The 25,841-nt window shown below is 40.5% G+C and overlaps 1 protein-coding gene across 2 annotated transcripts in view; it reads right to left on the reverse strand.

The window, feature by feature from the left end:
* Window positions 1-1,756: 1,756 nt before the first annotated feature.
* Window positions 1,757-25,841, reverse strand: part of CHRM2 (cholinergic receptor muscarinic 2) — a 101,435-nt gene continuing 77,350 nt past the window's right edge. Inside the window, exons 1-2 of one of the 2 annotated variants that reach the window (XM_009679913.2) lie at window positions 11,692-11,741; window positions 1,757-6,650 (exon numbers count right to left, since the gene is read on the reverse strand). In XM_009679913.2, the coding sequence (XP_009678208.1) occupies window positions 5,211-6,611 (1,401 nt within the window). In that variant the 5' untranslated portion in view covers window positions 6,612-6,650; window positions 11,692-11,741 and the 3' untranslated portion in view covers window positions 1,757-5,210. Of the gene's footprint in view, window positions 6,651-11,691; window positions 11,742-25,841 lie in introns of those variants that run through there. The other variant, XM_009679912.2, reaches the window with a different exon arrangement.

The following is a 25,841-nucleotide window of genomic DNA, read 5'->3' on the forward strand; positions in this document are numbered from 1 at the left end:
GTGCTTTGGAAAAGGGTTGTCTTTGGGTGCAGGAACAGAGCCACCGGCACAGGCTGAATTTCTTCCCACTCCATAGCCTGGATAAGCCCGGAGAAGTCGAAAAGAAACCCAGCCACGACCTGCCTGTCCCTTTGCAGGCTGGGGCCCGCCAGGCTGTGCTTTCTTCAGGGCTGGCGGGTGAAAGAGTCTTGAGTGAATATTAAACACCCAGAGAAATGCCTCCCTTCTGAGGGCCACTTGGACATACACTGTGACCATCCTGCATCAAATACCACCGATACCCGGTCAGAGCACTTTGGGGCATCTAAAGGAATTGAGTTGCTATGTGCTTCTTTGCAAGTATTGTCTGAAAAAGAAAAAGTAACTCGCTATAAAAAGATGAAAAGAGTAGCTGTCCGATGCCACTTTTCAGATTATCCACAGTTTCGGAGGGGTAAAACACGCTGGAATTTGTCTCCTGTTATTCAGTTAATGCTGTAATGAAATGCAAATAACAAATCTATCAACTATCCTGAAAGACGAGGCTGGGAGGCCTGGTATACGGCACACTAGTGTAACATACTAGTTCTATAATGTAGAAAAGAAGATTATAGCAAAAGAAGGGAAGTAAAAATAGAGGAGAAATAATTGCACTGGTTGTGGTAAATGATTCATGTTCAGCTCAGCCTGGCTATAATTACATTCTTCAGCTTGGTTTCTCAGTGAATGCTCTGCTAGTAAGCTTTGGAATAAGAGGGAACTCGAGGGAATGGAAGGCTGCCTGACCTTTGCATGAGGTATAAAATAAATCTGTGCGTTTTGCTGTGTGGTACTCCACCGCAAGAATATTCACTCTTTGCCATTATCTACTGTTGTTTCTTGTTTGGAGATGGCTTATTTAAAATTGGGGAGGGAAGCAAATTGCTTTGGCTTTGTTTCACGTGAGGATTTTTTTTTTTTTTTTTTTTTTTTGCTTAAAATCCATGCAGAAAGGATTTATGAGACTTCTCACTTCACAGAGAGGTTTTGACTTCCGTGGGGATGATTTGCATGTTAGCGAAGGCAATATTTTTGGTGAGGTTAAAGTGTTCAAATACCAGCACTCATGATGCCTGAAAGGCAAGACAAACTGCACACCTGTCACTAAAACACAGGCAACAGATACTTATTAAAGCAAGGCAAAAAGAAAGCGTTTTATCAAAGACACTGACAAAAGAGGAAAGGCAGGGAGAGAAACAAGAAAGAAAGCCAAGACAAATTAAGGGCCATCTACTAACTTCCTTCAGGGAAAGATTTTCTATAATTTAAAAAAGAAAAGATTCTTAGAAATCTAGAGCTCTTCATGATATACAGGAACAATAAATGCGTTATTATATAGAAATCGTGTTCCTAGCAAGTGTCTCTAGACATGTGGCATAAAACCACATCTATAGACCCAAAGGGGGAAAGAAATGCTTGTCTCTTTTCAGCTTCTTGTTTTCTACCATTTGCACTACTGTCACCTGTGTGTACAGAGCCATCTAAGAGGAGATCTTTAAAAATATCAAAGCCTGTTAGACTCCAGACTCACTACCTGCCAGCAAGCCCAACAGCAGAGGAGACGCAGGGACATGTTCAGCTCTAGCAGGAGGTGAAACAGCAGCAAAGGTCCTTTCCCTCTGTGCCCAGCTGACGATTTCCCCCCATCGCAGCTGGGATGCCCATGAAGCACCATTTCCTGGCTGCCCGGTGGGGTTGCACGGGCTGCAGGGCTGCTCGCACCCCAGCCACCCTGGGGTCCACCCCATGCCTCCTCTGTCAATGCGTTTTCCTCCATGAGCAAAACATGAAACAGACAGTTGATAGATTTAGCGGTTACTTTTGTCCTTGTCAGGCTTTGTGGATGCCAAGCAACTGCTCCTGGGGGTCCATCTGAACACTCCAGTTCCCATGAGCCATTGTGAGGCAAAAAAAAGAAAAAAAAAAGAAAAAAAAAAGAAATCTGGATTATACTGATGTATTTTTTAGCTTTGGACTGTTTTTCATCAGGCAATGTTTGGACTCTGTGATATCTCCAAAGGGACCCTCATGATTCCTAATAAATCAGGAGAAAATCCTGGACAGAAAGCTGACAGATATTTTCCTTAGAAAATGTGTACTCACTAGAAATATGTGTACTCACTAGAGTAGAAATATATGTACTCACTAGAAAACAGATTTCTCGATATTACTTCGGCTGACAATTGTTATATCTCTTTTTCTTTTTCTTTTTCTTTTTCTTTTTTTTTAACCACAAATGACTTTAATACTCACAGAAGGTGCCAGTCAGATTGACACATCTGCAGGCTGTTGTGCTCTTTGTAGAGAAGGAAGGTAGGGATGGCCTGTGACAGTACAAGTCACCCCCCCCCCCACACGGCTGTCAGCATGACAGATCCTGCTGTAGCTGGGCTACTGTAAAGGGTAAAGCCTCTTCAGTTTTAAGGATTAATGAAGAAGAAGAAAGGGGAAGGCAAGACGTGCTCTCTGCAGTTTCTTTTTGGTTTGTTTTGCATTCAGGAATTACCTGTACAGTTTGCTCAATTTGTGTGGGACATGACAACTGCCAGCCCGGCAAAGAAGGTGGAAGTGCAACCGGGATCCTTTCGCCAGCCAGGGTGTGAAGCGGCCGAGGGGTGGCTTCGAGGGGCGAGGGGGTGACAGCAGGGAGCACAGCGGAGAGCAGGCGTAATTGCAGCCTGTAGCCTACGCTTCTCAACCTGTGTATGTGTCCTTAGCTGTCAGAGGAATTAGCAATTTATGAATGAGTGCTAGCTTCAAAGGTCAGACTAAAACATTTGCACACCTCCTGGAAAACCAAAGTTAAAAGATGGCTTATAAGACTAAATAAACCAGTCTTTCCCGCTTTGTGAATCTGTACCTCTACTGAAAGAAAGGAGCAGCTGGGTTTCTTTTAGAAAACTTTTCTAAAGAAATAAGATACAGAAAATGAACAGATTTCATCTTATCTTTGATTTTTATCTGGATTTTCAGCACTTTAGGAGAATAAATGATATAGCAACGATCATATAAGTCTTTCCCTTGAGCTCTCAACATATGCCTAGGGAATGTAGTTTTGAAAGACATGCAGCACTTAGTTTTGCAAGCCTTATCATTGAGTAATTCTTCCTTTCATGCAGGGAGATGAAACTTGTGATAGTAAATATGCTTCAAGGTGAGTAAGAGTTGCAAAATTAGATCCTTGGCTGCATGGAGACACTTAGATATATTGGGATGAAATCACTAAAGGTTTAAATCAATGAATGCATATTAAGACATATTAATCCCCGGTTTAATGTGATCTTAATTTACTGCAGTTTAATCCTCCTCATTTTCCCTTTCTGCCAGGAACTTTTACCTTGAAACATGAAAACTGTCATATTGACAAAATTCTTTGACACTCAGTTCCAATAAGCTTCTAAAAAGGTAAAACTTACATATGAAAGATTAATTTCCTCATAATCCAAAAGGTTGCTACTTTGCAGTGTGTTTTGGAAGACTCTGATATGGTAGTATGAAATAATAGGACGATCTGGTGTTCCTTTTGGTTGGCAGCTTTCACTCCAGAAGACAGTCCCTCGGGAGACTATCAATGCAGCAAGCTACTTTTTGGATAACAAAATCCACAGGTGCACTTTCATTAATGCCTGGAAGTTAAGAGTGGCTAAGTAGGAGGTAACTGCAATATTCAAAACTCACAGATGGTAGCTGTTTTCAGTAATCTGATACACTTTGTCCGATCCACACAGTGCTCAGTTGTGCTACAGTAAATATAAAATACTGAAATAGTAAATTCTTCACCAGGCAGAAAGAATCTAAATTTGAGCTGGTGCAGAGTAGTGGATAATATCTGGAAGTTAACTCCCAGTGGTCCCCATCCAGGCTATTTCAGTATCTGGTTTTGTATAATGACTGTTTTCCCCCTTGCCCTTTTATTACTATTATCCCTTGGCATGCAGTGAAAATATTGCTCCCAGCTGGCACAAAGCAACCTAGCCAATATCTTTTCCAAAAAGCAAACATCTTGTCCAGAGTGTGCCTAGGACGGACACTGTTTTTGTGCTAGGAGCTTAGGCAGAGCTGGTCCCATGTGGGTACATCAGCCCCCGTTATTCTCTTCCCCTGCCTCAATAAATGAGTACGAATCATCTTTTGACTGGACAAAAACGTAGTTATGTAGTATTAACTCTTCAGTCTGTGGTGCCTCAGCATATTTCTTCACCTGCCCATCCAAAGTTAGAAGGAGGTAACCTCCTAGTAATTTCCTAGTAATAACCTGTGATTTCTAGTCCTCAGCTGAGGCCCTTAATCTGGACATTGTGGTGGCTGACTTGATGAGACCTTCAAATTTATGCCGTCTTTTGATATTCAGTTTTTGTGCCCTGGATGAGTAAGGTACAGAAAAGAAGAAAAGGCTGATGGAGGAAAAGACAAATCAATGGGGGGATGTTAAATAAAAGAAAAAGTACACAAAATTATCTGAAAGCCTTTGGCCTACACGGATGCTGAAACAGTCTTAGGGTGTAACAACCTGGAAAAGACTGCCTTTTCCACTTTTATCCTGACTCAAGGAAAGAACTGGCAGACTTTGAATAACAAACAGGTTGGCAATGGTTACACATTGGGTGGAAATACACTTTCAGAACCGATGCAGTTTTGGAAAGGGTAGTGTCATAAACGTCATAAAATGATTATCACCACAATTTGCCTAACATTAAGGTTCTTACATGAGTAACACATTAATTTAGTCAACTTTGAGTTTTGGAAACCTTCTACTATAATTCATTTGGACTATGCAAAGTCCTTCTAAACCCTATGCCTCTTCCACATTATTATTTTTAAAATTACCTTACACTTCCCCCTGCCCCCCACCCAGATGAAGATATATTAAATAGATGTAGGAAAAAAATAGATATAGACTCTAAAGCCCTTCTGTAGAATACTCTCAGAAAGCAAGGAACTGTGCCTCCAGTCCACATACTTGAATAACTCCTCGTATCATCCCCACGTCCTCAAGATTGATTGACAATAATTAAAAAATAGTTTTAAGTGTAGTTCTCAGGGAGGGAGCTGATGCCCCATGTCAGTATTTCCACTAACCTCCTGGACTGCATGTTCCATAGTAGAGCATAAAGTGCTATGGCATTGTTTTTTTATTCAGCTTGCAACTTCTTCACCCTTTCCATTATTATTTTTTATTATCATTATTATTTTTACCTTGTAGCTCCAATATTCTTGTAATGACACATAAGAAGGTGCTTAAAGGTCTTCTTGAAAGTAGCATTGCAGAGCGCATAACAAGCAGGGTTGATTGTACTGTTGATATAACAGAGCCAGTAACCTATAGTCCATACGGTACCGGGAATGCAGGACGTGCAGAAGCTGTTGATAAGCACCATCACGTTGTATGGGGTCCAGGTGATGATGAAGGCCAGGAGAATGGCCAAAATAGTCCTTGTCACTTTTTTTTCTCTAGAAGGAGGCAGTTTCTTTTTGGCTGGCTGCTTTGTCATCTTGACAATCTTCCGGGCTACACTGTTTTGTTTCTCCTCCTTATTGTTGCCTACAATCTCCACAGTGGTGTTGGTGGGTGCACAGCAGTCACCTTTTTGCGACTTAGTGACTATCCTGATGCATGTCAGCTTGGAGTTCTCCACTTTGAGATGGTCCTGGGAGGCAGAAGCCTGGCTGGCCTCTCTGGCACCTTCGTCCTCTTTCATGTTGGAGGCGACAACACTAACAGAGGTGGAGTCATTGGAGCTCTCCTTCTCCTCCCCTTGAACACAGTTCTCCGTCACAGTCTCTCCAGCGGTTTTCCCGTTCTGGACTTTGCTGTGCTCCAAACCATCCCCACTGGTTGAGATGTTGTTATTGTTTGGTTTCACTATTTTACCTTGGACGAGACTGGGGGAAACTGGATCCTGGTTTTGGGCAGCTTCCTTTTTCCCTTTTTTAATCCGACTCTTGCTGGCTCGAGAGATTTGCCAGTAAAGGACAGTCATGATGATAACAGGCAAATAGAAGGCTGCAATGGCAGTGCCAAAAGTGACGGCCGCATTGGAAAAAAATTGAATGTAGCAATCCCCATCTGGGACAGTCCTTCCCCCCACAATGAACTGCCAGAAGAGAATTGCCGGGGCCCACAGGATGAAGGACAGCACCCAAGCAGCTGCAATCATCATGCCTGCCATCTTGGTGGTCCTCTTTACAGGGTATGTCAGAGGCTTGGTGACACAGAAATATCTGTCAAAGCTGATAATGAGGAGGTTCATTACGGAGGCATTGCTGACCACATAGTCAAGAGCCAGCCAGAGGTCGCACACCACAGGCCCTAGGGGCCAGTAGCCTATCACAGTGTAAAGGGTATATAGGTTCATGGAGAAGACGCCGATGATCAAGTCAGCGCATGCCAAGCTGAACAGGAAATAATTGTTGACAGTCTGCAGGTGCCTGTTGACTTTGATTGACACCATGACCAGGATGTTCCCTATTATGGTGACTAGACTGAGAGACCCTGCTACCAGGACGATGAAGACCACCTCAACAGTTTTATAGGGACTCTCCAGAGCCATCGCATTTTCAGTGGAAGAGTTTATGTATGTTGAGTTATTCATTTCTGTGCTGCTAACAAGATACCCGATTATCACTTAAGCCTGCAGAAGAAAGAAAACAAAACAATACTGTTATGAAATTATTCCCTTTATGTTTGATGAATGGATCCCAGAAAAACTATACGGAAAGAATTTAAAAGTAGCAGACTGTGTGCAGAAGAATCATTCAGCTTTGGCTAATTAAAACACCTTGTAACATATAATATTCCATTAGGAATAATATACCAATAAGATCTGATAAAATATGTGACAGAAGCACATCCTTTGAATCCAGGCCTAAATTTTTAAATCTTAACATGCATTTCTCTCTTTGATGTATTATAAAATTTACAATAACTTGAAAATTTTGGAACTGGATCTGAATATCGATTCCCACCCCACGAATGTAAAAACTCAGTTTGTTCATTTCACGCCCATTTCCAAATAAAGTGTCCAGCCCTGAGAATTGTCATTATTGGAACCTGACATGAAGATGTGATTTACGAGGAACTGGATCACATATGTTGACCTATCTTTCCTTCAGGTTACAACCGAGTATACTTCTGTGAGGTTCATCGAACAAGTTTGTGTCATCTCTCCCTCTCATTTTCTTACACTACAGTTGCTTTTTTGTCAGCATTTGCAAAGAGGATGGCACTGCGTCAAACTGAAATTATTAGTCTGCTGATAAAAAAAGCAGTGTAGGTCTGTTGAAGTCGATAGAAATATAAGACTCACCTCAGCTGAGCGTCTGGCTGTCTAATTAGATGTCTACAACATCTTTGTTGTTGTTGTTTTCATTTCTGAGGTAAGTGAGATTATTTAAAGTGTTTTTTGTATGTCCTCTTGGCTATTTGTGCTTGGAAAAAGGGATTTATTTTTAATATGAAGAGGTCATCTCTTGATGCTCGTGTGCTCATACTTGCCTCATTTTTTTCAGAAAATAATACGTTTTAATCTATATTGCATAAAAATGTGATATAAGGCATGAAACAGCAGGCCGATGGAAAGAAAGAAACAACTAAAAACCAATTCTGCTCATACACAGCAATCCCTTTTCTGCCCCATATAACCTATTGACAGTATTCAACAAATAGTAATTAAAACACTAGCTATATATATTTGATAGCAGACCAAGAAAACAGCACACACTTTTGCCTTAGGGATATGTACTATCCTTGTGTACATCCCCTGGAAATCAATAGAATGCACTGGACTTGTACAGCCGATCTCTGAGCAGTCATTATTTATGAGCTGTGCTCCGGGGTTATCGAGGCATGAAGGACAGATGTGACGGAGAAGTTTTAGATCGTTTCTAATTGGAATATTTTCCTTTTTTTTCCCCAACAAGGCACCACTTCTTTAGGATAGATCTTCTAGAAGTAGGGGTATAACTGAAGGAAAACAACACCCCAGTTAGCCTACGTTTGGCTCCTCTATACTTCGGGGATTAAGAAATCCTTCTCTGGCCCCTGTGACAAACCTGTTGATGCTTAGGCACCTACATGTCACTTAAACAGAGCAATGCATTTTCATTGTCATTTCATCACTGCATATTTTCTTTCAGTGCAAGAGGAGGAAGATGATGTCAAATGTGAGCACAACAACAAAAAACCCTTGTGACCTCTAAGAAAAATATGCAAGTCTGCGTCTGTGGAAAAGTCAAAATGTTACACCAAGGTAAGGGCTCTCTGTCTGAGGTAACTTTATAATCTTGCAATTTATACCCAAAGGAACACAACAGGCTGAAGATAGGGCTCGTGCATTTTTCTTTACTTTTAAAAACAGATGAGATTTGTTTGACAATTCTATGGAGAAGTGAACACCTGGATAAACAGATGAGCGTAAGGCTGGACAGACATTTTTTCCTACTATCTGTTCACAGTTACCTGCCCAGAAGCCTTAGCATGAGGTTCAAGAGAACAAAACTGTGAGGAGCAGAAGTCTGATAATGAGGGAGAAATGCTTTAATTAGATATGTGTTTTGTATAGTATGACTGGGCTGATGGGAATATAACAGAGTGTATACTCTGTACAAAAAATAGACAGGAGAATAGCCGAGACACCTTCAATCTATAGGACTGCCATTTCAGTAAGTCGCTGTGTCCTTTTTCACCTTAGAGCTGAACAGCTGACTATCCAGTTAGATGTGTAAGAAAGATAATCAGTTTTTTGGGACAAGCTGAGAACATCTCCCAAGCATAGTTGTTTATGAGCATTCTTGAAATAATGTATTTTTGATGAAAAGATGAAATATCTCTCAGAGATGTATTGATTGATGTAGTGATTCTGTGATTCTGTGATTTCAAAACAGATTTCAGCTAAAAAAATGTTTGGGATCCAGGGCTCTCCAGCTACCTCTGGTGACAGAGAGTTAGAGAGGGAGCAAGACAAGCTGGTAAAGGGAGGGAAGAGAGTGAAAGAGAGGATGTGTGCTGAAAAATTCATGCTTTTTGACTAGCAAACAGGAGTTTTAGTACACTTTCATTTTGCAAAATGTTCAGAGGTTTTATTTTCATTCCACTGAAGTTCCAAAATTAATTTCAAAACCTTGAAAGCTGATGTGAAATGGAATTACCATCTTCTAGCTAACTTTATTACTAACCCTTTTCAGCTGATATTTTTACCTGCTTCCAGTGGATATGTTGATGATTAAGGAATAAATTCATTGGAGATAATTGTCTGGGGTGCAAGGAGCTAGATGAGACCGAAAGGCCAGTTTTACTTGTTAGGAATAGGATTTTGCTGTGTTTGTTTGGACAGAAACAGTGCAAAGGAACCCCTTTCCCAGTGACCTCTCTTTGCACTAAACAACGTGCCTGCCGTGGCAGGGTTGGTAGTTCTGCCCTGTAAATCACATTGGCTGCTACTGCTTTCTTAGGTACAGACAACATGGTGACAAATTCAGCCATCAGTTACTCTGGTAAAATCTTCCCTTGCTTATATCAGTGGGACTGTGAAGTGAAACACATTTTGTCTGTGTGTGTGCGTGTGTGTGTGTGTGTGCGTGCGCGCGCGTGTTGATGAGAACGTACAGGACGGAAGAAAGGGCTTGATTTCAAGCAGCATATATCTTCAGTGTTGACACTGCTACCATTTTGCTCATTTGAGCACCAGGGTATATGTGCTTCCTAATCCAAGAGTCTCTGCAGCCTGCTGGACTGTTTTCTGCTCACTCCAGTAGGGTTTTAATCAGCCCCATATTGTTTCTTATTGTGGCCAGTTGCTCCGGTGGTACCAGACTGCCTGTGGACTGCTTTTGTTTTTGTCATGCCACCAGCCCATCTCTCCCACTGGAGAGGCAGTTGTTATGGAAACAGATGTTGTTCATCAGGCAGACCTAAGGGGCAGAGGCATTTTAAGGTAATATGACCTCCCATTATGAGAAGTACCAGATCTTAGTCTTGCACAAACAGAGCTCTCCTCTGCGAACCCGTGGGTATTTGTGCGAGTTGCACAATATGGCACTGACTCCTGCAGGCTACCATAATTTATCCTTGTGTATGAAGTGCATTCTTGCTAAACAGAGAATATCCAGAAAAGGCAAGAAATCTCTCTTGTGGCCTGAAAAGCAACTACGTTCATTTTCTGAAATATATTCTAAAATATATATGACTCTGTGGTATGCAAACGCCATATTTACTACATGGAAAATGTCCAAGGCCATGAAATGTACAAATAAAATAATTCATGGTTTGATAAGTAGACGGGAAACATTTCCAGTGCAGTAGTTTCCCCTCTCTAAAGAGTTACTTCACAGTAGGGGAAATCATTCCCATTCCCTCTTTCGACTTATGAAAAGTTTTGGATAGGACCAGGGGATTTAGTGAGCCATAACGTACAGGCACCCTTGGTGCGGCGTGACCCTAGGTCTTTTTGCAGCCAGCAATTCCGTGACAGGCAGAAGCAGGGCACTGGCATGGGTTGCTAAACCTGGACCGCTGGCACTTCCCGAAGAGAAACCTGGCACAGGCTGCCGTAAAACTTCCCAGGGCATGCTGGAGCCACAGGTCTTGGAAAAGAGATGTGTCTGCCACTCTTTCCTCCATTTCTTTCCACAGCAGTCACTAGGAACAGCGTAACTGAGGTCTGCAAAGTGGATTTGTTCCTGCAAACTGGTGTTTTGCTGTAAATGGGCACTGCAGGGAATGTGAGGGAGCAAAATTAGGCTGTTCAGGACATTCATCCTGTTCCTTCGCAGGCTGTGAAACGACATGCAAGAACGCAAGAGCAAGGAGAAAGGACAAGGATTAGATGTCACCCTTAGGTTCATTACCCTTAAATGTGCCATACTTAGGAACTACATCCTACTGACTGTGCTTTCCAGCAGCCTTGAGAGCATCCCATGCCTTTGGCTCAGATGAATCTTCTAGCACTCTTTGCGGTTCTTTGTTTAGAACGTATCTCCAGCATCTGCCACAAAACTGACTATGGAAATTCTGTGTATATTGGAAAAATTGGTTGATATGCCATGCCTGTCAAAGTTTATTAGATAAATCTTTCTTTCATATTGTGTATATTGCCAAGCTAAATATGGTAATAATTTAATAGCTTCTTTGAATCCTGTGAAACCATATAAAGGCCCAGAGATGAAAGAGGAAGCAAACAATCTATACTTGAAACTCATATTTGTGATTTAAATGGGATTACCCAGGAACCTATCTGAATTGCTACTTTGAGTGCTTTTCAGCATGCAGCTCTCACACAAAAGTAAAACATATTTTTCTGACTTCTCCTCTCCGTCTTTGTATCAGTTCCTCTCCAGTCCAAAACTATGTAAAATGGGTTTGATTTTTGCTGGTAGCAGGAATAGATTTTTCTCTTTTTCCCAAAATGGTTTTATTCCTGAACTGCACTGGTTTGGGTTCTAAATTTATTCTTGGAACCATTTACACCCACAGCGAGTTTAAAAAAAAAAAAAGAAAGAGAGAGAGAAATAGAGAAATAAAACCCCTAAGACCATGACAAATATACTAGGCACATTTATCAGAATTTGTCACAGACTTTGAAAGATATGACAGATCTTGTCTGGACTTTTTGTAAAAAATACATTTCAAAATATTCCCAAATATTAGAGGATTAAATTCTTCCCTGCACGGGTTACCTTTCACAATCCTTCTGAAACTGGAGACTTCTCTGCAAGGTGTAATTGCCTCTATCTGGTCCAACTTTCTTATTTCTATGCACATTTGTTTCTCCCAATCAACACATATCCTACAAAAAAAGATATTCTGGGGGCCTGTCTGGACCTACTTGTCCCCATCTCCTCATGAAGAGTACTAAGCACAAAATAAACAATTTCTGCACATATCTTGAAATGATCAGTGTCCTAGAGGATTAACTGAAGCAAATTAACACTATGCCACTGGCAACAACTGAAATAAAGCAAAAATAAAAAAGCTTCCCCAAAAGCAGCAGGGAACTGTTCATGAGTAGGTGGCAGTGCTGGCACCAACGTTACTGCCTCAGTGCTATTGTTAGGGCCTGAGGATTTGTTCAGCACTTAATTACATCTTGCTCACTGCTGTTCTGATTGTCTAAAGCTGGTTAATATAGTGCCTTGAGCCCAACCAGTTTGCATTCAAAATCACACAAGGGGAAGTATAGGCAGTATAGATAAAAATATGGTCTCTCTAGTTCCAGAAAACAACCAAAAGGAAGCTGTTGTTCCTCAGAGGTCTAAATAATTATTTATTTCTACTACATTGGTGCTGTTGTTGTTATTACTATTACTATAGTTATGCTGAGAGTCACCCACTGGTAATAGGGCACTTACTCTACTATTCTTCTGTAAGTGTAGCTTGGCTGCAAGTATGTCTTTGGTGCTAGCATTTTTCAGGACCTGTGTAATCAGGAAAGTATTCGCATTCTGCCTGTGGGCAGCTGACATCATTCCAAGTTAAATTCTGCTTGTTGCTGCACTGGGAAAAGCTGAAAAATATACTTCTGCATGATTTTATCTGTCTAGATTCACAAAAAGGGATTTTTAACTCCTGGAAAAAAGAGATATCTTCCCTCACATGTCTCCTTATTCCTGCTAGGATTGCAGATAAAGAACCCGTCATCCCAAACCAGTGAGTAAAGAGCTAACTCTCGTGGATAAGATAGGGTAAGACTTTTTTCTGTGCTCTGGTGGAGCTATCCTGGAGTACACATGTACAGTGTGGTTGCCATATGATTACAGGAGGTCGGATAACATGATCCACATCACTCCCTATGAATAGTTCATGCAGCTCTGCGCACCTCAGCCTGCCAGAGATGCTTACACATTGGAGGGAACTTGCAGATGGTGAGTGAAAAGACAGGGTGTGTTTCACCATTGGCTTTCAAGTAATATAAATAGTTTAGAGCAATTTAGCTTTGGAAAGCTAAAAAAAAAGTAGAATGGTAATTTTTCCTTTTTCAGGTAAGCTGCAGGGGTAGGGAACTAGAAGTCTAGTTACTAAGATCAAAACAACTTTATAACCTAAAATTCATTAAGAGAATAAAGTGATTTTTCGGCTTTGGAGCATGATAGCCAAAATGGAGTTGTTATTTAAACTGGACAGAAGAGGCTTTTGCTGTCCTCCTCAGGTCCTTGACATTGTTTTCAGCTGACATTTACAGTAGCTGCAAGTGCAGGATGTAGGAGAATGAGACTCCGACCTCAGTGCCTTCCAAAGGGATGCTGGTCCTTTTCCTGTGTGCACCTCCACAGACGAATGGGGAAAGAAAAAGAAAGGAAAAGAAAGAATGGGAAAATATTTACTAGCAGCACTATTAATATTATTTGCTGAGCTCCTTTAAAAGATTGGTCAGGGAAGTGAAAGCCTCTGGAGAGCTGCCAGAAACCGTGTCAGCTGAGGACAGGACAGGTACTGTAGGAATCTAGCTGCCCATAATGTTGGGCTGAGCAAAGAGCAGAGCAGTTGTGTTGGAATGATCCCATGACTAGTGCTTATTTTTAAACCCCATTTGTACAAAGAAATCTTATCCATGCACAGCCTGGTCCACAGCCCAACACATATTGTCAATTAACTGGAGTACTAGGGTTCTCCAGTAAAAGACAGCGTTCAAGAGTATATTTGCAGCTGCAGACAGCTACAGCTCTTTAATGACATAAATAAAAAACGTAAGTAGTATGAGGCTGAAACTGTCAAAGATGACTCAGAGATTTAAATGTGCAATGCCTATTGAAACAAATAGAGAACTATGCGACTCTGCAAGGTGGCTTAAGGAGATCTTAGATGTCTCGAATACCGTAGAGGAAATAATGTTTAGATCTCAGTAAATGTCATCTGTCATTAGAGCCAGGTTATGTTCAGTGAATAAAGTATCTGTGAAAGTACTGGCTGCAAGACCGGCCTCAGCAGTGTCTTTGCAGTGAGTTGCAGTGAGGACTGTCCATCTCTCCATTCACTGACCAAGGGAGGAGAAAGAAAAGCACAAGGAAGAGCCTAAAGTGAGGAAAGATGCCAGAGCACATGATGTCATTGCAGCCTGCCCCTGCAAGGGAAGCTGCGCAATAACTCTGATGGTGCTCAGCAGCTCATGGCAGCAAATTCCTCCTCACTCATTCTTCTTGCAATCAGTTTAGTTATTTGGGCTCAGTGTGAGCTACAGGGTCTCACTCAAAACATTGATAACAGAGTGGAATATGTACCATATGCAGCTGAGGAAGGAAAACTCTGACCCAGATGCCCTATGCAACAACTATTAGATATTAGCAAATGTCTAGCAAATATTAGAAGAAGACTATATTTTTAATATGGCCTATCTACCTCCCTCATGTAATTTTCAGTCTAAGCAGGGTTTTCAAAGCAGGTACCTGAATTTACTATCTAGTGAATGAAGAGAAGCAGGAGCCTTTTGAAGCTTCCTACAGCTCTCTCTAGAGGATTGAGTTAAATGGATAGGATCTCCATCTAGAGGCACACAAGGGCACCTACCGTGTAAAGCAGCCACTTGCTGTTGTAGGACTGCTTCGATATGTGCTGAAAGTTTAGGTGCAAATTAAATATTTGTATGAGGACCCACTTTTTATTATAATTCTTTGAGGATCAGAAATATAATTTAATGAAATGCTGAAACTGTTAGAGTTGGATATTCTTGTAGCAAGCAATCTGAATACTGAGGTATAGTTAGACAGGGGTGTCTCCTGCACAGACATTCCGGCTTGGACCTGAACTTTCCCCCTGTAGCCAGTATTATTTAGTCATCACCTGGGGCTTGATCCAACTCAAAGCCCAGCTCAAAGTGATGCTTCAGATTAGGTCATAAATGAGTCAGAAGAATGGCTGGTGTCATCAAAAGACACCAAAACTAGGGACTAGCTCATGCCACTCACACAGCTCCATCAATGGACCCATGCTCATTTCCGCTTGCAGAGGTTATAGGCTGGCTATAAAAGGGAGGTCAAAATGATAGATTTCAGCAAGTCACTTCCCTTCCCTTCCTTGCACAGCACCACTGTTGCTTTAAGTGGGCTGGAATTCCTCACCCTTGCCCACCTGAACAAGTCAAGTTTTACCTGAATATAAGTAGCTTCTTTCAAGCACTTTAGACAAAATACTTACATTATAACTTAGATTAAAGTTATTCACGACCTCAGCCACTGAGAAAGGTTCTCTCAGCAGAAGAGCTATTTAAGCTTCTGTTAAGGTTGAATTGAACATCATCAGATTCCAGGATATATTCTTTGAAGAAGCAGTGCCATGATAGGTAAGTATTCCCTATGCAGCCCAGTATGAATTGGAACTGCAGCACTTCATTATCCTCATATCGCCTATCATGCCTGTGCTATTAAGTAGAAAAACCCCATGAGAGCTACTCAAAGTCCCCAGGTGACAAGTGACAAAGCCAGGGCAGGAGCAGAGGGTTCAGAAGGCAGACTAAAACTAACTTATAATTTGTTCTGAATACTTGAAGCTCATGCATGACAGAAATACATCTCTTATTTAAAACATGTACAGGCAGATCTAAAAAAAAATGCACATTCTTTATGTTTTCACCTAGTTGAAAAGATTTTTCCTCCAAAGCCTGCAGGAATATTGGTGATGAAATAATGATGAAGAACTACAATACAACACACAGTGTTTTTCAAAGAATCACTAATTAAACACCTCAACCTGCCAAAGAGTCCAGCAAAGATACTGTGATATTCTGGCAAATCTCTGCAAATCCCTCCGAGTCATGGAGATCCTTTTGAGATCCTGAATAAACCCATAGAGACTCACACTGTCCCTCAGAGAATTTGCAGCCGTCATCTGTGTCTCTGAGAGGAATATTAGCATACTGTGGGCCCAGAGAGGCAGTTATTGAAATTAAAGAAAATTTTTCCTTTTCCCTTGATTGGAATCGGCGCTAGCACACGGCTTTTATCAGTAATTCCTTTATTATCTAGCAGAGTCACATGCAATACCTCTAGCTGATCCCCACATCTGCTTCTGAAAGCACTCTGTGTCTTTACTCAGCAAATGCTATCTAGACTTGTTTATCAGTCCATCATGGTCACTCTCACATGAATTTTTCAAGAGTGGTTAAAATCCAGTCCATTCTGCTTCTGTGTCAAGTGATCTTGGACATTTTTACATATCTCCTGTCCTACTGAACAGCTCACCTGAAATGTAGATTCAAAGCACAGAGAAGAAAACTGACTCTGTGATACAAAAGGACTGGCCTAAATTCTTTGCAAGAATTTAAAAATATATTGAACCCAAATTCAAACTTATTTCTAAGAGAAAATACCACTGGGCACCTTTTTTTTTTTTTTTTTAATATCTGTGTATTTCTGCAGACCACATTTAAGGCAGTGATAGTGAAACAGTGAAAGAGTGCTTGCCTGACCAGAAGAGAGTCATACCTAAGTTCTCAAATCCAAATTCGTACTTTCAGGCCCATTTTGCAGCTTGAAAGACGAAATTTGTTTGGGAAAGAATGACTGTAAGATCCAAAAGATCCAAAAGGTCCAAAAGCTTGCGTTTCCCTCTTTTCCAGAAAGGTGATAACAATATTGACTTTTGTAAAACATTTTGAAATGTTAGATAAAATGTCTGCTATAGGTAAATGCAAGCATACTGATCACAACTATGAATCTTTACTGTGAGCCTCTGTGATCATCTCCCCTTCTGCAAAACAGAGAAACTCAAACATCACATCTTCCTTGACAAAAGAAGGCAATATTTATCTAGCAGTTTGTCCGTAGCATTTATATTCACCGTTACTGCATTATTAATAGGCTGTCTAAGTCTCTGACTGTATCATATTTCAGTACCTGCTTTAATTACAGAGACTGTAGTTGCAGACTAATTGAATTTTTACTCTACTACAGGTTTTAGAAATCCGTGCCTAATTCTGGCTCTGATGCATGGCTCCAGATATTGGTTTCTACACACTGCAGCTACACTTAACAAGGTAAAATACCTTAGCTTTGCATATGAATAATTCACTCTGGCATCAAGAGAAGCCCTTATCCTATGTTAAACAATAATGTAATGTTTAACAAGGTTAACTTAATAACAGGAAACTGGGAGACTTATCTCTGACCGTGTACCTTCTGTTAAAAATGTATTCAGCGTCACGGGGCCAGGAAGACTGAAATACACAAGCAAACAGTCTCAAGCTTTCTATTCATTTTAATTTTTAGAGAGATATTGCAAAGGCTGTTCACATCAATCTTTGCTATATCTTGTATGATTCCAAAAAGAAAACAATGGGAAAGTTTGAAATGCAAGCTTTTGAAAGTGCTCAGTGGGATTATTTGAGAACAAAACTTTTAAGAGCCTGAGGGGTGATAACTAAGACAGGATAGAGACATGCAGGCAATTATTGCATGCAGAGAGTTGCACTGTGAAAAGGTTCCACAGCCTACAGTCCCTTGTTGCCGTGGCCTCAGTTCAGCTTCTTTCTCCTCAGGGGCAGCAGCCTATGACTATTAAGCACAACACCTTATGCCCCAGTCCCCTGTCACAGGCACTGTTTGGATGCATGCCTGTGGGGAATGTACTGTATCCTACATGGGGCTCTGCAAATCACTAATGTCACCTCAGCAAGGAAGACTCTGCGATAAGGAGCTTTTGCAGGGTGATGGTGACGAATATATGCGCTGGTCCTTGCAAATCTCAGTCTAATTCAAAGATGAGTTAATGAAAAAGACAGAAATTTAGGACAAATAGGTTAATTTTCAAATTCAGGCTTGTAGAGTCTGTGCCTTTACCTTTTATTGCACAGGAATTGCTTTTGTGGCAAAAGCGCCATGTCAGCTTCTTCACTAAGACTGTTGCTAGGATGATTTGACTTGTGTAAAGTCATTGCTCTCCTGTGTCTGGTATCGAGGATCTCAGGCTGTTTTTGATTAATATCCTACACCTCCATAGCTGTGCTATAGATTACTCACTGCTTTCCTTTGGCAGGCTTATCTGTTATTTCTGTGTGTCTGCCATTTCCAGTTCCTCAATTCAGACCACCTTCTCGCAGCAAATACGTCAGAGGGGGAGAAGACTACTAACTAATATACTGCGCTTCCTGAGCTTTTATTTTACCCTCATCACCTGCAATGTCACCCACATGACCCAGTTCTCTCAGTCTAGCTCTATTTTTACTTAACTCTTGAACACGGACTTGATGACCAAGCAAGCTTATGGGAAGTGAAATGCCATCTAGAAATGGAAATGCTATCTAGAAATGTACTTAGGGAACAATCCCCTCCATCAAACTTTTGAGTTCCCGGGGTGCCACGCCTGAGATTAAATCCTTCCCACTGTGCCATGCAACAGCAGCAGAATCACTCAGAGGCAATTGCTGCATTGTAACGTGCTTCTGCAAGAGATAAACCTGTTTGGTGAGAGAACGGCATATTGGGAGGCGTGGAGCAAGAGAAAAGAGAAAATAAAGAAATTGGAAGTGAGAGGAAGGAAACTGTAGAAAGAGAGAGCTGGAGACAAGACTGAGGAGTGAATGAGGAAGAAAGGAAGTGAATAAAGAGAAAACAAGAAAGAGTGACTGCAAGGGAAATGACCGGAGAGCTCTATGAGAGCTTTCAGCTAGCTGAAAAACAAGAATTTATTTCCACAACCTTTGGATGAAATGATAATTTATAGGGTTTCCAGTTCTCCTGACACTTTCTATTTTTCAATGAAATAACTATAATCTTTTCTGTTAGAACTGAATAACATCACAGTGAATATTTTTTAACATTTCTTTGAGCACCAATGCCCTTTCTCACTTTTCAGCTCCCCTTTCCTCACCAGAAAAGAAGCAATATAAACCAAAAAACTCTCAGCAAAAACTCCTGACCAAAATCCCTTCAATTCACTTATAATCAGGACAATTTCTCAGTTTATTTTGAACAGTTTCTTCAGAATACTGCAACACTTCAAGGACTAGGAAAATTGTTTACAAATATTTTCATGCAGCTCAAAAAAGCATTTTCTCTAGCTGTCATCCCTTATTGCCTGTTCACAGTAGAAATTCCTAACTAAGCCTACTTTTAGTATCTGTGCTGTTCCACCCCAGCTAGTGGAGAGATAAGCTAGCATTTCCCAATGTCTTGCACATTGAGTAAAGTTGTCAGGGCACCTTAGTGTTCTGAAGTTCTGAAATCTCACTTACAAAAGTATTTCAAACTTTTAATTTCCTAAATCCTAAATATTCCTAAATATTGCTAAATATTCCTAAATATTGCTCTTCACTGATACTTAGTCTCCATAATCTCTTTGGAGAAGGGGATTGAAATGATTTTTTAAAAAGTTATGCTTCATTCACTAATTGGGAATTCCAATATATTCAATTCCCCTAGAGATATGTGGAGAGAATAGGATTTTTCCCCTCGATAGATTACTTTCTCTGTTTCCTGTGTTATTATTAATGGTGTGGATATGAACTTATTCCCCTCTTGCCCAGCCTTTTTTTTTATTCAGTTCTGGAGCTAGTCTTCAAAAGATATGAGATTCAAATAATCAACCAGCAGTCCAGATGTTAATCTGCAGGTAAAGCTTGTTTTGGAGTGGCTGAAACCATTACAAATGACATTTCTCATAGGGTTTCTGTATTCTTCCTGCCTCTGATCCCTGGTGAATCCAAGTCACAAGCAAAAATAAAATGAGGAGAAATTGCATAAGATAAACATAGAAGAGAAACTGTAACTGAACTCCTGGGACCCCTGGAGCTCAGTGTCCGAAGATCGCATCTCCGCTGTCCCAGCTAAATTGGCAGATGCACAGCTTAGCACCGGGAACAACCACAGCTTTGTGTGAAGTCACGTCCTGGGGATTTGAGTTATCTTTGTATCTTTTTTTTTCCTCCCTTCCTTGCTTTATTACTAAGTGCTGCCTCCGCATCTCTTCTCCTTCTTAACAGCAACAACCCTCCCTCAGATTTTTGCAGTGGCTCTGCTGGAGGGAGAAGCAGGATATCAGAGCTGATACATAACCTGCAGGCCTGAAACAGATCCAAATCACTCTCTGCTTGTTCCTTTTCTTTTCATTTTTCCTTTATTCCTGGTGCAGCATCTAGCTCTCCTCCAACCTCTCTGGCCTTTCTCATCTTGTTCTCCACCAGATCAGTTTCCTTGCTGTCCCTTTTCCTGAGGTCACGCTGTGCTCCTCTCTCTTCTTCTGGTCGGACTCTTACTCCCTTTGCTGACAGTGCTCGGCTTCCATTTTTCTGAACACTTCCACTTGCAGAAAAGCAAAAAAGTTCATGCAGCCTCATGGAAACTTAATATAGGGTCCAGCGGGAAGCAATGCTGTAATGACACATTGTGGTGCTGCCCTCTCACTCAAGATGACTACTGAGTGAGGCCAGTCACCAGCTCTGCTAGACAGCTTATAGAAACACACCTAACCTTCATTAGCTTTTCTCTGAAGTCTGTAAGAAACGAATACTTTGGTATTCCAAAAACCATGAAAGCCAGGCTTGCTCGCTATTTGAGAATTATCAGTGGGGCACAGTATACTTTATATAATATTCTTTATGTAACAGAAGTAATGGAAATTGCTTTGTATGAGCAATGTAGAAGACTTGTGAGTGGAACGCCAATAGATGTACCTGGCCAAGACTGATGTAGACTCATGCATTTGTTTAGGAAGTGAATCAGATCTGGCTAAGCAGAAATTATTTTTGATAAATATAAACAATGGTATATTGTGAGGGTAGTTTGAATGGACAAAATTACAACAGCCGAGAAGTGGCAATATATTTTTGAAAGTGAGAAGGTATCCAGGACTAGCAGAATAGACAGTGCTGAGGGGAGCAGAAAGTGATAACTACACATAATGTATATATGTGTAAATAAATAATCATATATGTAAAGTATGTGTATATTTGACTATTTCCTTATAAGCAAAATTAAGCTCATTTTGTATAGCAGCAGTGAGACTCCAAGGTGGGAAGGTAGAATTAAGATGGGAGAAATGAGGGGAATGTCTACCTCATTTTCCCTTGCTGCAACTGAACAAAACAGCAATAAAGCCACGGTGATTTGAAGATGTCGTGTACCCCAGTCGTACATGCCTTGTGATACTCTTCAAGAAGTCTATGGCTCAAAGGCACATTTCACAGCTCCTTGCTCTGAGTCGTTCACACTATAAGCCTATGACTTCAAAGGGATGTCTGAAAGGGAATATTGGGAGAAAAAAAAAGAAAAAGAGAAAGATTATCTGGTTGTCCTCCTATCCCTTTTTTTTTTTTTTCTCATGATATAACAGGCTTAGGATGCTTTGGTATAACTGCTTCTCAGTGGGCTGTTTTTTATTTCTTGCTTTACAAAGATCACAAAAATCAATTGGCAGTGAACAAGAAAACGTAGCTGTGATCCCTATCCACATGCTGTCATTGCAGACTAGGCTTGTCAAAGTGCACTGCGGAACAGGCAGGTGACTTTCCATCTCTAAGCAGGCTCCTCGAACCAGCTTGGAATGATGTCCAAGATAGTGACTCCCAGCCTTTTTCATATCATGACTCTAAGCAGTAGCATACACAAAAACATGTCCTGTTCCCTGCTGCTTATTCAGTTATAAAGTAAATAAACAAAAAGTCTGAGGACTTGGTGCTGCTTTTCCAGACTACAGGTAATATCACTAAGGTGATATTTCCTTTTGTTTTTGTGTGCAAATGAGGTTCAGTTCTAAATTCAATCCATTTCAAGGTTTTGAATGTGTTATCAATATCAGTGTCTTCCACCTAAATAACAATAGTGAAGCACTGGAGAAGTCCTGTATGTTTTCCGTGCGGTGTCTGAAGTGTATCTCTGTAGGTGGGTATAAAAATATACATAAGATAGGATTAGTGGTTTTTTTTTTTTTAATGAATTAATTTGGGTTCTTTTTGTTTTAGCCCCTACGTAATGCAATCATATCGAATGGTTGATGCACTGAATAACATTGAATGGTTAAAATGCAGCCACTCTTGTTTGTGAAGCAGCATAATGTAGAGATTTACAATCAGGTTGATGTTTAACCTCTTAATCTTTCTAATGTTATGGTTGGAAAATACCCTTTACATTTAATTATCTGCCTCTTTACATTTACTACTTTGCAAATGAGCATTTAAAAATGTCATCCATCTCTCTTTACAGAGATCTACAATAATTTTGCATCTACTCATGAATGATGCCGGTCATCTGAGGAAATGCCAGTTAGCCCATCATGCCATGGACAGCATCATTCATTCTCTTAATTGTCTGAAGTTTGTGTATCCCAAGACCATGTAATCGAAGGGACAGTTTGCTTTCTCTTTTGCCCCACTACATATCTGAAGAATTCCAAATCTTAATAGATTATAGTTTGGCACCTAAATGAGGAGGTTGTTAGTAACCTAAATAGTAAACATATTAGCAGTCATTTGGTTAGGTTGTCCTGAGAGAAAAATTATTCCAACTGAGAAGACGTTCTAAACTAAAGTTCATATTATGGACTTATTAATTCCTTGGTAAACAGAAGAAATCTTAGTAAGTAACTTAGTACGGATTTTTCCATAAGATGCAAAATATTGTCTTAAGGCACCTGCTGCCAGCCCACTATCTATATTTTCATATCAGTCTCTCGAATGTTTGTAAGAGCAGGCACTGATTTGTGAATTATTTTCATGGGTGATGTTGTGGAAAGTCTTCTATTTTGAAAATAGTTGCCTTTCTGACTCTCAGGTACAACAGAAGACATGAAAACAGTCTAATTTAACTATATGACAAGCATGGCCAGTGCAGGAAGGAACAGCTGGCAAGGAAATACTTATCAAGAGAGTATCCAATGGTATTTGAGGCACAATGACCCTCCTATCTGTTATCAGCTAATGAGATACAGGCTGATTGTCATTGCTGGTCAAAGGATAATGACAGTACAACCAGGTCAAAATGGTACTCTACCCTCCCACTTTTCATACTCCTATATACAGGAACAGGATGCTCCATGGGGGACTGTGGACTGTCTGCTGAGATAGAAAGGAAAATGAAGAGCGGTACCATCACCGATTTTTGCTTGTGGTGATATGGCTCCTGTATAAGACTGACAGGTATATTAGCCTCAGTAGTCACTGAGAAAACTGTTAATACTCCTATAGTTAAGATATTAGGATTTTCTATGTGCAGTCACCAGAGGAGCCTAGGAGCATTAGGTGCTCTGAGGTACTTTATGGGGAAGTTCCCACCGCTGTGTTGATAATACAAGAAGACTGCCTGCTAACTTAAGACTCCTGAATTTCAGTGCCAATATCTCCCTTTGTGTCGCTACTTCTCTCTTTCTTTGCCTACACATGAATTTTCTGCAAATATATCTGTGCTAGTGAGCCTGTTCATTTGTGTTATGTATGAGTTTGACCTGGTTATGTATGAGTATAGATATATAAGCACATCTTATGTACAGATCATATGTATGCTGATGAGGGGGGCTAGCAAATATTTTTGAATTCATTGGGTTAGATTCATTCTTCTCACTAATAATGAACCTAGTTTTCTTGCATCAATCATCTTGCTTATGCTTTTAAGACCTGGCCCAAGGGATGCCTCAATTATCCGCATAGGCTAGAAACAAGGCAAAGGAGGTACAAGGCACAAAAAGTGGAAGGGATGTAGAAAAACACAAGATATTTCCTTACTTACTTCTTACATGTAATTGTATTAATTCTCTCTCCCATTATTTTCAAGGCAGGTATTGCAAATATATAATCCCTTTAGATCAAAGATAGCACATTTGTATTGCATTACCAGTGAAAATAAGATCAAGCATACAAAAGAGGGCATTCCCAAATAACACTATAATAAGACAAATGATAACAAGACAATAATAATAAGACAAACGTCTTTCTTAGCTATTCCTGCACAGTCTTGGAATTTACTTCATTTGTGCCCCACACTTCTGCACAATCTCTTTATAACCAAGCATAGTAAGGCGGCTCATGATCAGATTCAGCCGAGGATTTGCCAGAGAGATTAAGAGAGCCAAACTCTTGCACTTTTCAGGGACAATCTGTCCTCCTTTCCTCATAGTCTTCGCAGGTGAAGGAGGTTTGTTGTTTTCCATCAGAGAACCGACTCAGTGCTCTAGACACTGAGAAACTGATGCCTTTTATCTTGAACTTAGCAGAGCCAGTATGCCTTAAACTGCAATCTAAATACACCTGGACTTCAAATAGAAGTGGAAATTTGAGTTTCAGGCACTCTACGAGCTCTATCAGCGCCCTGTTGCTCATAGCTTGGGATACCTTCTGCTACTGCAATCCTGGGAAACAGAGTGATTTTTGAGAACAAGTAAATAATGATCCAATGTGTTCTGATTGAAAAAAAAAACCATACTAATATTGGCTAAGAATAACGACAACATAGTAAAAAGATGAAAAGCTTATGGGTTTCATAGTTTCTTTTCTTTTTCTTTTCTTTTTTTTTTTTTTGCAATTGCGTGATATACATTCCACTTCAATACTCAGAAAGAGATTCAGTCTGTCTGTGCTTGCTACAGTCAGTATGAAAATAAAGCTTATGTAGCAAGTGTGGATGGGTGAGACAAAGGTTTTGGCTTTTCAAGGATCTCTACAGGAACTGACAAAATGTATTTGAGATTTTACTCTTTCTGAAAAGGAAGCTCTTAAAGTTGTTTTTGAGAATTACGACCAACCAGCAAAGGTACTAGTATTAATGATGGGCAATACCATGAAACTTTAAGGCTTCACTTTAGATAAACAGCCCATAGTTAGAACGCCCATATATGACTTTTTAAAGCCCATAAATCTAGGATTCCTCACAGGAATGTGGCGTTCCCTGTTTCTGGACGGCCAAGACACACTGTTGCAGACTTCCCCTGATCCATCTCCTTCGGGCCCAGAAAGGAAAGAGTGGAGATTCTCCTGGGAGAAAAGTCACATTTTCTCTAGCCTCAATAGAATATCTTGAGCTATCTGTAGTGAGTAGGGTATGTTTGTTTCTGTCTATCCACAGAGAGTAAAATCAGGGCTGAGGTTTAAAAAATGTTTTAAAGTCTTAGGAGTTTTGTTTATAAATCCTTTTGCCAGCTATGAAAGAATCAACCCACACCATTTTGCCTCTCCTGTCAAGGTGGCTAATGGTGTTCAGACCCTGATGAAGCTGTTTCCCTTGGAGTGAGAAACTGGCGGTACAGGTCAAGTGCTTGTTGGTGAAATATCCAACAGGAAATTTATGAGTGAGTGCCAGCTGGGATTGTATCTGATGTAGCTGGGCGACACCGGGGACTGTGAGGTCCTTATTGTGTCTGAAGCCTCTTGGTGAAGTATCAGCTAGTGCACAAGTGAGTTCATATATGGCAAATCATGGAGTGGTATATGAAGAGATCTTCCAGTCTCCAAAAGAGCTGCAAATGTACTTCTCTCAAAGTAAAAGTTTAAATATAGCTCTTAAAAGCATTCGTGATTTGTCCATTGAGTGCAGCTCGTAGATTGGACTTTGTTATGCGTAGAGTTTCACTTAGATTATTACTAATATTGGTTAACAGTTACTCTCCAAAAATTTCTTGTCTTCCTGTTTTCTTTGTGGTAATCATATTAGCAAGACAGAAGAGGCAATTTTAAACAGGTTCCTGTGAGGAGTTGTGCGTGTTCGGCATAACCCCCTTTAGCGCAACTAGCTAAGCAGTGCAAGCCGTCTCCTGCCACTTTGGAAATATTCAGAAGATACTTGTGTGCTTCTTTCCTGGTATCCCAGCTATCTCTGGCATCTGCTTTTTCACACAGATGTAAGGTCCTCTTGTGCAGTGTGTATCTGATCCTGCTCAGTTCAGCTGACATGGTTCTAATTCAGTATTGAGTGTTTCC

The sequence above is a fragment of the Struthio camelus genome, chromosome 1 (genome assembly GCF_040807025.1).
Source record: "Struthio camelus isolate bStrCam1 chromosome 1, bStrCam1.hap1, whole genome shotgun sequence".
NCBI classification, from domain to species: Eukaryota; Metazoa; Chordata; class Aves; order Struthioniformes; family Struthionidae; genus Struthio; species Struthio camelus.